The 19,077-nt window shown below is 37.0% G+C and overlaps 1 protein-coding gene across 1 annotated transcript in view; it reads left to right on the top strand.

Moving 5' to 3' along the window:
• CLSTN2 (calsyntenin 2) overlaps window positions 1-7,246 on the top strand; it is a 160,461-nt gene extending 153,215 nt beyond the window's left edge. The window contains exons 12-16 of the mRNA XM_042820895.1: window positions 2,250-2,420; window positions 2,994-3,139; window positions 4,331-4,454; window positions 5,963-6,147; window positions 6,773-7,246. Of these exons, the coding sequence (XP_042676829.1) occupies window positions 2,250-2,420; window positions 2,994-3,139; window positions 4,331-4,454; window positions 5,963-6,147; window positions 6,773-6,976 (830 nt within the window). The 3' untranslated portion in view covers window positions 6,977-7,246. The remainder of the gene's footprint in view (window positions 1-2,249; window positions 2,421-2,993; window positions 3,140-4,330; window positions 4,455-5,962; window positions 6,148-6,772) is intronic.
• The last annotated feature ends 11,831 nt before the right edge of the window (window positions 7,247-19,077 follow it).

Raw genomic sequence — 19,077 nt, 5'->3', positions numbered from 1 at the left:
AAATATTATCGCTTACTCAGTAATATGAGTAATATTATATATTAGTCATATTTTTGAAAGGGTAATGCAAAAAGGTAGCACAAAGTCACTTCACGCAAATCATTTTAAGCCACATTAGTCAACAGCAACGCTGCAGTGAAGACATTCATTTAAACAGATCAAAAAGTGAACAAATCCCTATTCATTTGATTGATCAGAATGTGCTTCTGAAAAGGCAGCTATTTCATGTCTTGCCTACTTCAGAGTAATTCCTTTCTACTCTACATACTCTGTTGACTAATGTATTTGCATTAAATTTTGTAACCAAATGTATTAATTGGAACAATGGAAAGTACTTACTGACTATAGTTGGAGGTTTAGTCTGTTCTTACACTTCTAGCTCTGCTACTGACTTTTGGATTATACTTGAGTAAGTAACACAGTCCTCTTTTGACTCAGTTTCCCATACATAACAGAAATGTAATAATTTACAGATTTTCAGTGATTAAAGTTTTTTCTAATGCTGAAGAACGTGTGTTACTCTTTGACACTAGGTGAATGTTTACAAATAAAAATATGGTTTAAAAACATAGTCTAAAGGAATCATCCTTTTGGATGATACTTTGCTAAGTAAGTGAATCCTAACAAACTGATGCATCTTTGTAAATATTTTGTGGGCTAGAATAAGCAGTCACTGGATGTACGTTTCTTGAAAAAGATGAAATCATTAATGATGTGCAAGGGTGGAAGCATGGATTCCCTGAATCTATTCCCTATAATAATGCTAACTTGCCTTAAATTACATTTATTCTCTGAAGGCTGGAAAGTGCATTATATCACAGTACCAACTGCATACAATTAAGGTATGTCAAATTAATTCCTGTGTGGAAAAGAGAGCATTATCCTTCATCTAAGAGATGCTGCATGTATGATACTCTGTGTCCCTAAATATTATGACATCTTCAGAACTGTTCAGTGAATTAGGAACTAGTGCCCTCCAGTTTAGTTTATGTGTTTTGTATATCCCAATTTTTCTAAATACAATTGTTGCCATAATTATGGCTGTAGCACCTCTTCGGAACTTAAAAAGCCTGAGGTCTCACCTTCAGATGGAACATAGCAGCATTACTGTTCTACATAGTAATGCTATTGTTTAATTGCTGGGAAGTCAGGTACTTCCTAATGTGCCACCTGTTATTTTTATCCACTAATAATTAAAATGAATAGATAATAATTGGTTTGGGGAATAACTGTTTTGCAAATGATTACTGAATTCTACCTCTCAGCTCCTGTACTGTACAGCTTGCACTATTATTTTTCTCAGTCTGCATACTATCTCACAGACTTACATACATAACAAAGATAACCATAAATTTTCACCTATATCTAGTTATTCCTATTTTTGCTCTTACTAAGAAGCTACATACTTTGATCATCGTAAGTGCAGCAGCGATGCACGCGGCAAGGCAAGGCTGAAGAGGCTAATGTAGTCCTTGTGTATTCCTCAGTCACAGGACCAGTCAGGTCTCACTTCAAAAGCAGAGCAGGCAGTTGCTGTAGGCAGCAGCATGACTGTGGCTCTGAGGCCTTTTTCACCTGCAGGGGTCCCCTGGAATGCTGAAGTGTGCTGCTTGTTCTGTCTCAATGGAGAAATCAGTGTGACCCAGTGTGACTGAAAGTGCTTTCTTTGTGCTATGTTTACCACAGAATCAAAATAATACACTGATATTCTACTTTTATTACAGTGATTCCAGATTTTTGTTTTAATCATACTTATTGAAGGCTAGTCACTTTAGGACTTAATTTTTCTATGTCATATCATACAAACTCTTGCCATTTATGATAATCCCATGATGTTTTCAGATAGATGGCATAGTGTTCTCTATAATGCAGACTTTTTATGGGTCACAGAATAACTGAGAAAATCATCTATGCATTTATATATTTGATATTTGTAATCTGCAGTACCAATCTGGTATCAATACTGAAAAGCAGAATTGTTAACATGAATTTGTTTCCATAATCAAATTTTAGTTTTCGGCCTTCACTGCTGCACGTGAGTTTACTATAGAAAAATAGTTATAGAAAAATTTATCTTCTATCTCACTATATGTTTCTAGACCTTCATTGTTGCAGCATCGGAACAGGCAAAATGCTTCTCTTGATTTGCTTCAAGTGTACTGTGCTTCATATGAGCAAAGAACAATTCAGACATCATTGCAAAATTCTCTGTTTCTTTTCTCTTTGTGGTATATGCCATGTGTTCACAGCTAATAAGTCAGTGGTCTTGGAAGAAATGCTCCACAACTTGGATTTCTGTGATGTTTTGGTCAGTGGTGCAGAACTAGATCCTGAACAGGAGTGTTTAGAACTAGATCGTACTGAGCTTCAAGGAACACATCTAGATGCCACAAATTCCACAGCAGGATATTCAATCTATGGTATGTTCATGATGTTGCATTCCCTTATTTCTTCCCACCAACAGTTACATTCTCGGAATGAAAGGACAACAAAATTTGCGAGAAAGCTGTGGTGTGCTACCTGTAAAGTATTTCAGGAGAGACTGTCTCAAAAAAGAATAATTAGTTCTTGTTCTCTGGGGATGTTGTGTTTATCCATTATCCTCCATGAATAAGCACAGCTTTGTCTCATCTCTACTCCCCAAACAAGGAAAAAAGCAACACTGCTTGCTTTAACTCTGAAGGATCTTGTGGACCATCATGCTGGAATGTGTGAATGAGGGGGTTCCTCAATTCTTCTGCACAGTGCTGGTAACACACTAGCTTTGTTTTGTTTTTCTTCCCTCTGAGTACTTAATACTTTATTCTGAAGCTTTGTGGTTATATTTATTCTTTTCCATTATAGACTTACCTTTGATTCAGAAAGCTATTTTCTCTGTTAGAGAATATCTGATGCACTGCCAAGTCCTGTATTTTCTGTGGCTGTTTGATTTCTCCTGTGCACAGAGAGTTTATTGCACAGCACCCCAACTGATAACGCTGCCACCATTTCAGGTGTGGACACCATGCACAACTATGAACAGGTTCTTCAGCAGATTCGATACCGTAACTGGTACACTTCTGCCACCTCTGAAAGAAAGTTCAGAATCAAGTGCTCTGAGCTGAATGGGCATTACACCAGCAATGAATTTAACCTGGAGGTAAGGAGTCTTTTAGTTAAGCCTTTCTTTTCTAACACTGAGGCTGAGTAGTTGCTCCATCTTTCACAATTAGATTTGTTTAAAATCTGTAGTATGATTGACACTTCAAATTCAGGAAGCATTCTGAAGTTTTATACAGAGAGGAAATTAATGTTTGTTCTCATTCCTCTGTGGGTTTGCCTCGTCAGATGCACTGTGACGTTTGTCTTGAACTCCTCTAACAGAGAGACTTCTGCAGGATAAGGTTGTCATCATTGGTTTTTCATAACCCTATTTATCATGTGAAATGTCCTACAGTTGTTGGGGGTTTTTTTGTTTCTTTTTGAGATGTATATATTCAAATTAAATCACCACAGCTTCATTATTTTCTTTAGTTGCTTTTTAACCTCTCGCACTTTTCTTTACTGCTATGTTCAAGTTTTCAGTTTTGCCAAGCAATAACTAGTTATAATAATTTTTATAAAATCTTCTCCATCAGGTGGAAATTGTTGCTGGTAACTTGCATTATTTCAGATTACTTTGAGAAGGAAAGTTAGTATACAGATATTGAATGCATAGCATGGACTTAATCTTTCATACTACCCACATATGGTCAGTCACTATAGGAAAATCTGGATACCTCTTTTGAAGTTATTTTTGCTGGCACTAAGTAAGTCCAGTGCCTCACACCGGCTCAGGGACAGAAAATGGCTGCTTGATGCATCTCAGCAGGAGACCTGTACTGATGCTGAAGAAATTGCTTATCCAGCCTAGAATCCAGGTAACAAGTAACTACAGAAGTGCAAGACCTTAGCAACAGGCTCAAAATTTTGTAATCTGTTTTGAACAAAAGTGTGTGCTTAAGTTTTACTGAAAATGCTGCTTACCTTAGCATCATGCAGCCATGACACTGACTTCAGAGTTTTTGCTAATAACTTTCTGGGAGCATCTAAAAGTTCAGCAGCAGAGCAAGAAAGGAAGAAGAAAAAAAAGTACACTAGTTATCCATACAGATAAATCAATAAAAAGAGTCTACTTTGCTGTGCTACTTCATCTATAGTCAATGGACCATTAACGCTTAGGAATTAGGTTTCAAGGTTTATATACTAATATTCCTATCTTCTGATGAACTTCTTAATACAATATAGTATATGGAGCCAGCAAATAGAATACAGAAGAATATCCGATAGAATATCTGATCTCTTGTGCCAGGTTAATATTCTGCACAGCACCAACTCCAACTATATGGACCATGTAAACCATGTGATAGTACAGCCACACTTTCTCCAGTCAGTCCGCCATCCAGAGGAAAGCAAAAGTACTGTTCACAGCTCAGGTATGTGATGCCTTTACAGTGACTTTTCAAAATGATTGTCATGTTGGTTATGTCCTTTATGATTCAGCCTAATCAACAAATGAAGTCTTGAAATTTTCCATAGTTATATCTTGTGAAACCTGACATTGATCATGGCACCTTTTGACAGAAAGCTGTTACACTGTTTTCTCTTTCTGATGATGTACTTAGTACTAAAAACTGGTATTCTTTTTAAAGTCTACATTAAAGGCTAAGTACTCTGGTTCAATCTAGTCAACAGGGCATCTTGTTTATAGTACTGAATAGTGTGAAGGATATTGTTGTTTTACATCTGTATCACTATGGCATGTCTGTTTCTGCCTATCCTTTCCTAGGCAAAATGAAATTATTTTTGTAATATTTTTAAAGAAATAATCTGGCAGTGCTGCTGGCTGCTGTCCAGGCCTCAGTCTGGAGCTCTCTGCAGAGATTTGTTCCTAGTGATGCACAGAGGGCATTAGTATTTATTAAATCCAGAATTTGAACTAAACATTTGAGCTGTGTAAGTTAAAATGTATAGCCAAAGAAGCCTTTTCAGTAAAGCTAAACTCAGGACATAGCTATCTGTCTGAAAGCTGGATTCTGAATTCTTTTTACTGAGTGGTAAGCAAGTATGTAAAGAACAAAGCTGAATAAGCATAGGTAATTCTAAAGTGTTATGATACTGTTTGGGTTGGTTTTTTTTTTTTTGTTATTTTTTTTTTTAATTGCTATTGCAAAACCAACTATTGCAAAGTGCTCCTTTCTTTTCTTCTTTCATCTTGTTCTGATTTCAGAGTTCCAGTTTTACAGGCAAGGCAGCAAAATGGGGTACAGAACTACTGTAGCTCCTGGAACTTCAGTACTTAGGTAGCAAAATTACATTTCCACTAATCTGTACCACTATGGAGCTGATAACATAAGAGCAGTGTGGAGAGATGTCTTTCTGTGACTAGCTGGAGATAGAGGCTTCTCAGAGTGCAATAGAACAGTGAGGAAAAATGTCTTGAATCCTCAGGAGTCTTTAAGAAAGACTGTAACACAGGCAATAGAGCAGCAATGCTTTGTATTATTTCTTGACAACGGAAATCCCAGTATGAGTGTTTGAAACCTTCTAAAATACAAGTGTGGAGATAGATATATTTTTCTCACAGCTGCTGTTAAAGCTTCATTTACCTGTAGTCAGAAGGAGACAACACACAGGTAAGATGAAAATGCAGAAATGTTTGTTTTGAAACTAATTGATTCTGAACTGGTTGACTGCTTTTCTTCTGTAATGAAGTGAATTAAATCACGAACATTAGGCATAGTAACTTTTTAGTTAAGATTTGCAATACTTTTTATTGTATACGCTCTGCCCTGGAACGTGGGCACTTCACCAACTCTGCAGTTCCAGACAGGTGGCAGAGAAATAGATACCAAGGAGTGAAAAATAGACAACATGTTCAGTGTTTTGTAGGCAGCTTGGTCTGTAGCTATAAACGTGTTGCCTTTTCCACTTTTTGTTTCAGTTGTTCCAAGTGTGGCCACAGTCGTAATTGTGATCTGTGTGAGTGTACTCATTTTCATCATAGCCGTGGGAGTCCATAGAATTCGGACAGCCCAGCAGCACAGCTCTACAGACAATGAAAGCAGTAAGGAAAATGAAATGGATTGGGACGATTCTGCTCTGACTATTACTGTCAACCCCATGGAGGTGAGATACTGAAACATAGTAGTGTATTGTGTTAATACCAGGAGTTATTGTCGGGGCTGGTAGGTTCTTAGCTGCAAGTTTAAAGCCTCTTTTTGTGTACATTTCATAAGGCTTGGCAGAACAGTTGTATGTACAGTCGGTCAGGACTGCTGCTTAATTTTGAGATCTGCACACCATGATAATATATAATTGAAAACTTAGCAGTTATTTCTGACAATAAAAAAAAATATTAAATATATGGTGCAGCACTCTAGGGTGCAACATAACTTCTTCCATTCGTCTTTGCACTCCAGGCACCTAAGATGAAGTAGTTACTTTGTAAATATTAAAACTCTTAAGGGAGGGGAAATGATCAGCAATTCAGATAAACTGGCATTGAGGGGTTAAATTTTGTCAGCTTGACTAAAAAAACAAAGCTATCACTTATTAATATTCCATTCTTGTTATATTTGCTACTGAACTGTAGTATATTTAATAATCACATAATGACGAAAAGCAAATTTTTTCCTGCATGTTAGCATTTTCAAATGATGTGCAATAAGGGTTCATGTTTTCATAGCCACTGTCTAGCAAGAAGGGACTTACCTTCTATTGTCAGCCTCTCATTTCTTTGAATCTTCTGTAGAAATATGAAAAGCCTCACCGGGTAGAAGAGGAGAGTGAAGAGGAAGATGATGAGGAGGAAGATACGACCAGTGCTGAATCGGATGAAAGTGAAGAGGAGGAGGATGAGGAGGATGAGGAGGAAGTGACTGTCCAAAAGAGAGGCAAGCAGAATCTCACCAGGCAAGAGCAGTTGGAGTGGGATGATTCAGCACTCCCATACTAACAGCCCTTGAGCCACATTGCTCCTTTTGTAACCACCAATACAATGTTTTCTCAGTCTATGAATTCTTTGACAGGATTTGAACTGCTTGCCTGTAACTGTTTTGCCTAAAATGATCTTGTTGTAGTAATTGATAATGATAGAACTGACCCTTTTCCTACAAAGGCTGGAGAACACATGGTACAATCATACTGGCATTGCCAGTTCTGAAGTAATCTAGAACTTAATCTGTTAGCAAGCATAGGGTTCAATTTCCTCTTTCTGTAACAGAAGTCTGTGACAAAAGTGTTGTCACTCAGTCCACAGAGGTTTTTTGTCTTTGCTATTTTTTCCATATAGGAGAGATTTCAGCTTGTTATGAAGAACTGCCTGTGTGGGTCCAAATCACAAACACAGTTGCTGCCCTTTGGCTTCACACATTTACAGGTGTAACATAATGTAATCCCCCACTTCAAATTAGGAGAGTTTTAGTGCTACAGGTGACAGAGACTAAATTCCATTCATTGTCTCTTCCTGCCTTCTTGGATGTTATCTTCTACAAGGAAATATATTTGGGATGCATGTATGCCTGTGTAGAAATGGACAGTGTATTTTACAAGAATGCTGTCTGAACCATGAAGAGGATTTTATCCAACCCATGCATAGAAGCTGAAGAAAGTGAATGCTGAAGGTTACCGGGGGGAAAAAAAATATCATTCTATGTCCACAAATGAAATGATCTTATACAGACAGAAAATTCTGTTTGAATTGATATACTGAAAACCTGTACAGCCACTCATTAGTTATGGATTGAACAATTTGCAGCAAATCGATGCTTTAACCGTCCTGTAAAATCGTTAGCTTGCTGCAGTACCTTACTGAAATAGTGGAAAATAAGCGACTTCATTATACCACAGATATGTACAGTTGGGATTCAAACAACGATTTTTTAATGAGGAAAATGTTCCCCTCTGCTTTGCTGAGTGCCAGCTGCAATTCCTGTCTGGCTTTATTCTATAGAAAAGTATGTCGTTACCCCACCCTGAGTGACACAAAAGAAAGTGACAACACAACTGTCAGCCCACTGTTGGCTCATAATTCTCCCTTATTTCTTCTTCCTGAAGCCATTATTGTTAAGAAAAGGTTTTATAAAATAGAACTAGGATAACTAAAACCTACCTGGAACCAAAAGAAGTTGAAAAAAACTCGTAAGAGGTTGAGAGAGTATTTTAGTTACGGTAACACAGCATATTTTTCTTATACACTGTTAAAAAAAAAAGCTACGTACAATGTGTTGGTAAGTCTTTGTGGTGTGTTTTCTGTCCCCTTTCCTTAATAATCTATCTTCAAATGTTCTGCATACCAAGTAATGCAGCACTTACTTGCTAGGATAACTGTTCTACTGCATAAAAACCAAAATGGCATGGAAGTGAATGCTGCCTAGTGGCTTTTCTGCTTTTCTCCTAAAATGGTTCCTTTTGTTTACTATTTTATCACTGACTTTTGTAATTTGCTATTTGAAATGAGCTATGTCCTCTTCTCTCTCCCAAAGAAACAAGCAGTTGGTTTTGACTTACTAGGATGTTCCTGAGCACCTATGTATGATAACTCATCCTGCAAAGAGTAACCTGAGAGATCTTGAGGGTACTCACATACACCATTAGCAGCAGCAGCTCCTGCAGGTCTTGGAATTTAGAGAATGTATTGTTGGGTTTCTAGTTGGTGATGGACTTGTTAAATCAATTTAAATCAATTTCTGCATCCATCTAATAGCTGTAGGAAAAGATTGACCACAACTGGATAGTGCAGTTTAGTCATGAGAAAGTAAATGAAAAAAACCTGAATATATTTTAAAATTAGAGATTTTCGTGCTCATTTTTGTTGTTTATTTTTGTTCTAGACTCTCATAGGAATTAAAAAAGTATGTGAAGAATTGAGCCTAGATACATAAAATTTATCTGCAGGAATAAAGATCATATAAAATGGGCTACAGCATCTATAGAGAGCCTAACCTGCACAAAAAAAAAAATCATGTATACTACGTCCTAATACCCTATATCATTCCCTAGTGTTACTACTTTTATTAGTGACATGAAGCAGGGCCTTCATGATACTTGTTATCAGCACATTTCTCTGCAAATGAAAGGAAATTTGATATTTAAATATCTACTTTTAATTTCATATTTAAAACTGGACTTTATTTAGATTGCTTTTAATGTCTCTGTTTTTCCTGATTATTATCATTGTTATCAATGCAAATGTTAAAGCAAGCTGAAAACAGCAATATTATAAATAGTCTTTCATTGTTTTATATGCTTGTGTCTGTCCAGCTAATGGATTTTTACCTTTTTGTTACTGGAAGCAAATCTATTCATGTCATGCTGGTACATTATACAAAAAGCCAATATGAGGTATTTTCTCTACTGTAAACAAACTTACCTTTTTAGACTTAAGCAAATTAATGCAGGAATGGGTATCAGATAAATTTGGTTTGCAACAAAATACTCAGAAAACTCAAGTGTATCACTGTACATAGTTTAGAGTAAGCATGGCGGTGGGTTATGCAGCATTTTTCATTCAGAAAGAGGAGCAGAAAACATCAGTAAGAAAGAGCTACTTCACAAGTTTGACCTTACAGTTAAAATATTTGTATTACTTTCACAACAGTGACTTTATAAGCAATAACCTAGTTCTAGAATAACACAAATATAAAAATGTTTGAATTACTTTAAATAGCTTCCCCACCATGACTTTTTTTTTATTGTAAACTAGTTGCTTAAAACTAAACCAGGACATCACATGCACACACAGGCACCCCTTCTGCCCTCTCCCCTACCCATCAAAAGCCAAATAAATCTCACCTTTTATCTCCAAAAAATGTGTTTATGCTGCAAACTCGGGAATGTCAACTGCAGATGTACTGTTTATCCTAAGTCCAGTTGCAAGTTTTGAAGAGCTATCAAGGCACAAAAACGGTGGCTTTCTTACAGTAACAATAAGCAAGCACATCCAAAAACCAACTCTGAATCTGTACCTGTACTACAACAGCCAGAATCTGTGACTACAGAGATGTAAAATGATACCAATGAATGCTCTTGTGTTGAAATTCTAATCGAAGGCTGGGAAAAGCTGCAAATGCAAATTTAAGACACCAATACACTGTTACATGCATTAATATAGCTGCCTAAGTTGAGTTTTGTGATCACTGGCTCTCATTTCTTTTTCACTTCCACCTGATCCATGGTTATTTTATCTATCTCTCTCTGCAAAGAGAACGAAACAGGCTCAATTTTCAAGATCAATCTCAAAATCTACTACTATTTCAAATTAGAAATAGACATACAGGGCTCATGACATCTTTAATGGTAATTAAAATAATGTTTCTGCTGGACTATTTGTTCACTGAAAAAGAAAGTAGTGGCTCTATTGCTTTTAACTGTAAAGGACCTCCTTCACCAAGGGCCACTGGGAAAGTGCAGTGTGTTTCCCTTTCTGGTGCTGGACTTGCTGTGAACATGCACCATCCATCAGTCCCCATTTACAGAAGCTGCTCCTGCTTGACACTAAGCTGAAAAACAGTGCCATAGGACAGTAGCAACTCCAGGTGAAGGCCTGGTCAGAGGATAATCCCAGAAGCAGCCCTCATGTTACTTTGGCAACTATTCTGAACCCTGCATATAATTGTGCCTCACTCAGCTGTCTCATTCCCTCAGACAAGTAATGCATTTACCTAGTGAGGAGTGAAGTCGGCTGGGAGATGATACTGCCTCTGATGCAATTTCTGGCGTTGGCACGTGCTACACGCTGATGAATTCTGCCATCATCCATCCTTGGCAGACAAAGAAAGGAAAGGTATTACTCAGGCGACAGAAGAAAGTCTGAGGGGATGTCCTGAAGAAGCTGCTTCTGTACTCTGGAATATAAATTATTACACCAAATTAAGGATGTATGGAAAAGGATGAGAATACTTAATTATTTAGGGAGGGAAAAGAAATAAACTAATAAAACATCTCTAGGACTTGGGAAAAGTCTCTTCTTCCCTTAATATAATCAGCATTGTGAATTAAGTATAGCCATAACAGTACAGCACTACAAGTTTTTGTACGCTTGCTGAAAATGGCAAAATTCTCTTAGCATGATACAATTTTCATATAAACAATATTCAAGAATCTCTTTGGAGGCAACGGAGCCAAATAATACTGTGGCAATTAACATCTCAACCATGAATAACAAGTTGATTTAATTCTTATTTCTGTATTTATTTTAGCAAATATTTTACCTTGCTGCAGTGCAGTTTTTTCCTGGATGTATATACTCTGTAGTATTTCTACACCACTGTTAAAAAGGTCCCGAGAGGTTTACAGCAACAGTAAGAAAGAGAACAGCTCATTTGGCAGAAAATGAAGGTGACATAGCTTGCACAAAGGGATTTTAAATATACTTACTTAGATGTCTGTCTTCTGGTTCTTGATGAAATCCCAGCATTAGAAAAAAAACAAGTAGAAGTTCTGACACGTATTGACAGTTGTCAAACTGAGAAGCACACTGGTATTTCTCATTTAATGTATGGATATAAATATACAATATCTAGATGGGAAATACAACTCTTGTTGTATCTAGAGTTTTCTGTGATGCTGTATAGATTCAAGCTGCACATCTGCAGCTGCTCAGAGAATATTTGGAACTGCTGGAAGATACAGAGTCTGTAGAGTCAGAGCCCCTACATCAGGCTAATTAATTCCAAGCTTTTTAGGATCTCTGTCAGGTGCTATTCAACTGCTGGCATATTAGAAATCACAGACAAAAAAACAATGAAGTCTGATAAAAACTACTGAACAAGAAAGTAAAATTATTGAGAGAAGGGCAGAAAGGGTTGTGTATTAGCCACAGCTTGTTGTGTCACTCACTTCTGACAGTAAGGCTTGTGGTTGGTGCACCCCTGGACGTTCACTGTAGGTGCTCATCTTTCCTTAATATCTGCCTCAGGCTGCTTAGAGACATCAGTCATGCAAATCTGAGAAGAGAGAATTTATACATATATATTAAAAATACAACAAAAATAAATGCACCTTTAACAATACTAATGGTATATAACAGTCTGCTATATAAATGTGATATACCACATGTTTCAGCTAGTATCAACAATTCTATAATAGCACTACATCTCTGCCTCCTTAGGCTAAACTAAGAAATCCCTTAATGTGGTCAGCTTTACAGCAAAAGAGATGACAAAAATCTCAGATGACCCAGCAGATGAATTAAAGTGTATTCTGTTATCAGTCTGTTTGCTTTAGCATCAGGGATTTTGATGTTCTTGTTTCTTTTTTTTTTTTTTTTTTGGGGGGGGGGGGTAAATGAGCTGGGGATTATTATTTTTTTTCCTAAAGAACAGATATTTGTAAAACATAAATGTGCAAAGCTGGAACTGAGCAAAAGAAAAAGGGGGGAAGAGGAACATAGACTTTTATTTCATATACTTGTGTCTAATAGCAAATTGCAACACCAACATGATGGAAGGTTAGCACAAGAAAATGAAGCCAGGGGAGGTTCTACATGTTCATAACTTCATTCCCAGAAATGAAAATAATGTCACCAGATCAGGTGCCCTGTTTCCCAAGAGGCATTTTTTGCTGTCTTTTGAGTGGGCATTGACAGTGGTTCAATTGTTAGTTTCCATTTCACTGTTTTTAAATAGGAATAATGATGTTGACATTCTCTGCTGAGCACTGTGAGCCCTACAAAAAGCACTGTCAAAGGGCTTGCTGATCTTACCATTCAATAATTCTGTTCCAGCACTATTTACAGATCACCATTGTGGAGCACCCTAGATAGGCAAGATGAATGTCAATGGTTACAGTCAAGAACTTTAGACTAATTTCCTTAGTTATTGCTAAGGAAAGAAAGGAAAGGAAGGAGGAAACAGTCACAATAGTTTGAAACATTACCAATATTTAAAAACTTTCAGAAAAAGCCTTCATTCTTATTTTCAGTTCTGTAACTCAAGTGGAAATCCGGCATTTCATCAGCTGTAGAAGCTACAAGGCCATATATTGTCATTATTTGTGCCTGTGTTGAGTGCAAGGAATCAAAAGAATCTTTTTCACAGCTGAGTACATTGTTTGATGAAACGTTCACACACAGGATGCATAAGGCAAAGAAAAACAGTCTCCAAATGATGAACGAAAGTTTTATAATAGTATTACAATCTTATACTATAGAAACCCAGAAATTTCATGAGAGTAAAAGCCTTTCTGCTGCCCTACCAATTTCTTTTCTATAATTCTGCGTACGCTTTTGCATTTTCAGAGTTTAACTTCTTTGTTGGATATAAAGTTCCTTCATTTCCTGAGGATTATTCAAATACAAAGTTCAAAGAAAAAAAAAATACAAATAGTTAAAACTACCTTTTTTTTCCGTGTTTATTTTTCCTCTAAATATATAAATGGATACAAGTGACTTGACCAGGTAACCCTGACCAAGTCTGTTACCATTATGATATTTCAAATCAGTACTGAAATTTGCAACACATCCTTGTCTACAGTCTGCTAGTCAGTGCATATATACACATGAGGAGGTAAACAGTTGTTTTAACTGGGCATGTTCTTTGGAATGCGAATTGGATTAATTACAGTCAGTTTTTATAGAAAACTGCATTATTGATTAAGGAAGAGTGAACACAGGCAAGAGAATAACCCATGAAACATGGACAGAAACAGTCAAGGTTTCCAGTTGACGTGAAGAAAAGCTGGAATGTAATCTTCTAGAAACTGGGGAGGAACTAAAAGCTTGAGTGAGGGAGTGTGTGTGTTTGTTAATGTGTGTCACTTCATCTTTCTCAGCTTGGATGTGGTTGTTGCAGCAATGAACTAAAGCTTAAGTCACATAGCATGGTAGCCACTGCCTGTAGCTGCCTCATTAGTTCCAGTACCTCCAGCAGAGCTGGGAAGGGAGCAAGGCCGTGACAAGTGAAGTCAAGTCTTATCACCATGTGCCACATTATGTAGGAAATGCTCTATGCTTAAGAAAAGGGCATGGTAATTTGGGACAAAGCATTTTGTCACTGTGATTCAGTTACAGTAACCACACAAGCTGGAAGGAAGAAAAAGAACTTTTGGCACATAGACTGTGTTAGTGAGTGTTAGAGAGTTTGTGCAACCAACATACTCTATAGATTGAAGAAGGAACTAGGAACATCCAACAAAGATTGTGGTCCATGTTGCAAAGATCTTTAAACTTATTTCACAATCCAATTCCCTAAATATACACATAGTTAGGAACCCTGTCTTTGAAAAGACAAAAAAAAAAAAGTTTCAGAGATAACAGTAATCCCCAGCCAACTCTGAGAACTGAAACTATTATCCCAATTCTCAGAATCAAACACTGACATATTTATTGTTACATTCTCTATAAACAACATCTCAAAATATGTTATTTATATTCTGTTGTAAATACAGCACCACTAGAATCTCAAATAAATGCTTGACCATGGTCAACAGCAGTTCTGTACACACAGTCATCACAACAAGTGTAACTGTGGCACTGGGTCATTTCTTGCAGAGTAAGACACTAGGGTTCATGTTCCTGCTGATAATTATCTCATCAAAATTTCAGTATATATAGGAATTATTGCTGGCTAATTAAATCTTAGAAATAAAAACGTAGAAATTGGATGTAAAGAAAAAGTAGTAGGATAGTTTATCAGGCTAACAACACACAATTGTTCCCTAGCATATATTTTCTAGTATTAGGGGAGGAAAGTGGGATGTTTCAGCTTACTTAAATTTGTCTAAGCTTGGGGCTTCCACTCCTTCCCCTGGGAATCCAGTAGAATTATGGGAGTCCATTAGAATTCACCACTAGAAAAAAGCTTTTCCTGATAATAAATTTAAGCAACTCTTTTTGCCATTTTTATCTCATTAGTCTCAGTTATACCCTTAGTAACCATTACCAATATATTAAGGCAGATTAATACAAGATATTTCTCATCAGCTCTTATTGGTAGAAGGCACCGCCTACTTTCTACAACCAGATTTCTTTACACATGCTAACTGTTGCAGTGGAATAGAATTGTGCCAACCTCACTAAGTGCTGCAGTGCCTAATATCATGTTTTAGATTCTCGATGTATATGTGGGCTCTAGCACAGTGATTAAATGGTTAGATTTCATGCATGCTCCAAGCAAAATTATTTTCTCTGTCTCAGAAGCCTGTTTACCCAGCAAGCCAGTAAAGGATGTAAATAGCTTGGCACATTTACTTAATATATTTCCTTCTTCTACCCCTCCTGTTGTATCTGAAAGATGACAAAACTGAAGTCTTCTTACTTAAAGGCTGTGGAGATTCCTGCATCATCATTTCACTAAGACCTGAGTACCTCCGTTGTTCGCTGTTTGAAAGAATCAGCATAAAAGGGGGAGCAGGCACACAAAGCCTTCTAATATTGACTTCCAACCAGAGCATCTCTGTACCTATAGAAGTGCCATAAAGCACTGCACAGCTGATATTATAGGAAATGACAAATTGCCATCACATAATCAAACAGAGATTACTTCACGCTGCCTAATACAGTGGGTGAGAAAAGTTAGCAGTAATAGCTTTCCGTTTTCTGAAAAAAAAATGTATTACTGTAGCTGCCCATCTCTTCTCTGATCACCCTTCCAAAACCATTCATAGAATGAAGAATAATTAATTTAATAAATGATTAAGTCAAGTCTAATAGATGAGGTGGGGAGATAAGTCTTGTAAGGTGAGGTTGCAACACAGAGACTAAAAAGAACAGGACTTCCTGAGCAAGGAACTCTAAAGCATGACTTAACATGTGAGAGCAGCAGAGCAGGGATCACCTCAAATATTTCTGGATTGTTTCTAGTTAAGAGGTAGCCATACAGTTATAGCTTAGATGTTATTTAGAGTGTAGGACTCTGAAGAGCTGAGAAATAATCTCATCATACTCAGTGTGACAGCTCTGAGCTCTAATTGGCTGGAACAATTCAATCTTGTATTTGACAGTAAAACTTATACTTCATCTGATTGAAAAAACACAGAACTTTTCCCATGCAGTTCATCATTCCCCAGAGTTGCTTCCATGCCGGTACATTAGTTCTTGTTGAGGAGCAGTAACCACAGTTGGCAGTATGGCTTTTGTACCTTGGGATTGTTTCCTAGTGAATGGTCCAATTTCTGTGTAATTGTGGCCACCTCTATTCATAATAAAAAAAAATATATACCTGATGGGATTCAAATAAACACATACTCTATGGTTGTGACCTCTTAAGTATGTCTCAGAACTGCAGTCTCTTCATCCAGGAGAGAGATTCATTATATAAAATATCCTACTGTATATGTGAAACAATCATAAACCACGTCTTGAAATGTCTTGTTGCAGATACTAAATGCATTTATGAAGGTGTGAATATATACAATTTATGCAGGATGATGATTTTCATGATTATATGCAATGAAAAATATTAATATGAGCTGAAAATGATTTTTGGACAAAAAATCTGCTTTTTTTAAGAAAACCCTTGTCTTTATGAAAATGTACAGTAAATTTTGACACAAAGTACATGAAAGTTAACTTCAAGTATAGTGAAAATAAGTTGTGTACAACCTCCTTTCTCCACTCCACCCATGGCATTGTGATATATTTAATTAAAAAACACATCACTTTGCAGTTTTTTTATGCATTTGCGATTTTTTGATATCCTGATGTTTTCCATATGATTTACTGAATGCATAATGGAAATAGATCTGTTATTTTAAAACTTGGCCTGTACGTCTGTACATGTATAAAACTAGATTCAGTTTTGTGGTCACTACGGCACTTTCTGTGAATTGGCCAATAAATATAATTTTAGAATTTCACATAAAAAATCATGTTCTGTAATCTTTATTTCACCAATGATTGGTATTTTCTCATTTCCTGAACAATAATCCTTGAACACTCGCACTTCTGGCAGCAGAGGTTAAATATCTGGTCTGTCTGTCAGCAATTTTGCATGTTCCTGAAGAATAACACGGCATGCATCAGAAGACTCAACAGTTTTAAAACATTCAAATAACTTTTCACTTTGAGTCATCTGTCTAAGAATTGCATTCACATCGGTAATACGTGAGCTGACCACACGTAGGAATTAACTTGATTTCCTTTTGTCCATGCTCTGCCTACAGCTCCTCTCTGTTAGCCCCTCAGGCTGAATCTAGTTATTAACGTGAGATATATATGTCGACACATACGTTTAATTATCAGCTCACAATTAGGAACTCAATGTCAGAAATCGAAGATGTAATTCAGCTCTGCTGAATTTTCAGAAGAGTCTGAGACTCACCTTTGAGCTCTCAGCAAAAGGCAAAAGCATAACCTGGCCCACTAAATCAGAGCTTCCACTCTTAGCTGGGTCATGCTGACCAGAATAAGTGCTGACAGCAGCACCAGACATTGCACCCCTGATCTGAGTGCAACAGCGTGCATCAGCTGGCTGCAGCTTTGGAAAAAATCTCTCAGGGAAAACGTTGCCTATATCCTACACACAAGAGACAGTGAGCCTAATCCTGTTTCATCATGGACAAGAGGCAACAGGTGAAAGATGTAGCCAGGGAAATTGAATTAGACAGATATTCACAATGAAGCTGGTCAAACATGGGCACAGAGGGGCTGGGGAATCTCTGTTTATGGAGATATTCAGAATGCAACACAAAAGGCCTGCGAGCAGCCCAACCTGACTAAATTGGGCCTGACCTGGAGCTGGCCCTGCTTGGAGGTGGGGATGCAGCACAGGCTGCACCACACAACCTACAGAGGCCACTCCCAACCTAATTTGCTCTAATTCTGGGCTGGTAATTGTTTACAAGGGATCTACTTATTGATTGTCTCTCTCCTTAATTTAAGCAGTATTTCCATCTACTTTTTAAGGTCTACAGGTCCTGAATTTAATCTTCACAGCTACCAAGCTTTACAGTAGCCAAGGCTTCATAAAACCCTCATACGCTAATTCCTAACTTAGCTTTGGTATAAAGTTCCATTTCCTCTTAACCTAAGGAGAGTCAAGAAGATACATTTCCATCATCTTTCCCACTCTCTTCAAAGATTATTCCCTTCAGCATAACACGCGATTAAATATATGTCATTTTTATTTTTTAATAATAAAACTTCCTGAGGGTCTGAGATATTACTTAGGAGTTGCTGTTCTGACTGCTCTACCTAAAAAAGGCTGGGCCCATCATCAACTTGCTAAGCTCCAGGGCTTGTTTTCATAATAGAAAAAAATAATAGCTTTTAAAAACTAATTTTCCTTCCTTCCCTAGAGAGCAATTATCACCCATCATTCCCTTACTCTCATCTTAAAAGCAATATTTTTATACATTTTTTTATCATCAGATTATAAAAAGGGGGGGGATAAAAAAAAAATGTATTGCACATTAGTTTCAATCAGAGTAGTAATCAGAGATCTACTATGCAATCACCTAAAAAAAATACATTAATCACTGCTCATGTTGACCAGACGTTTTCTTTCTAGCAATGAAACTCTTACTGTAATTCAAGATAGGCTTTCCCAAAGTTCTGAGTTTAGATCTAATCAATCCACAATAAAATTGCAGCAATTCAAAGAAAACAAGACAAGTATTGGGTGGTCCAGATAAAGACCACCCAATCCATTATTCCAAAATAAATATTAGGAAAACATTGTTTCCTGACAAACCATGACATGGCTGAATGACTATCTGTCATTAGAGGTTAGGACATCAGTCCTCTACTATGCTCTAAAAACGTGAAACTGGAAACTGGCTGTAGTCCCACGATAAAGTGCAACTTAAAGATAGCAGCAAGTGCTATATGTATCATATAAAGAGGCACAACAAACTACCCCAATAACATAACAAACTAGAAATATTTTGTACTATATTATGTATCTTAATTTACCTTAGGATCCTAAATTCTGCAATAGATACTAGAGGTTCTGGTTTTACAAAAGTAAGACTTGCAAAAGAATACTATCTGCATGGGGAATAAATCTCCCGGTATGACAAAATCAAGCAGGGTAACAAGCTGTGAGATGCAGGCAGAAAACAAGAGTTCTGAAATGCACATTTCTCATAGCCTCTTCTTGTAGCACATTATGAAAGTAA

This window comes from Centrocercus urophasianus, unplaced genomic scaffold (genome assembly GCF_019232065.1).
Source record: "Centrocercus urophasianus isolate 14NV4802_14NV808 unplaced genomic scaffold, USGS_Curo_1.0 seq_19, whole genome shotgun sequence".
Classification (NCBI taxonomy): domain Eukaryota; kingdom Metazoa; phylum Chordata; class Aves; order Galliformes; family Phasianidae; genus Centrocercus; species Centrocercus urophasianus.
Note: the sequence above shows the minus strand (reverse complement) of the source record. Positions and strands in the feature narration are given on the sequence as shown.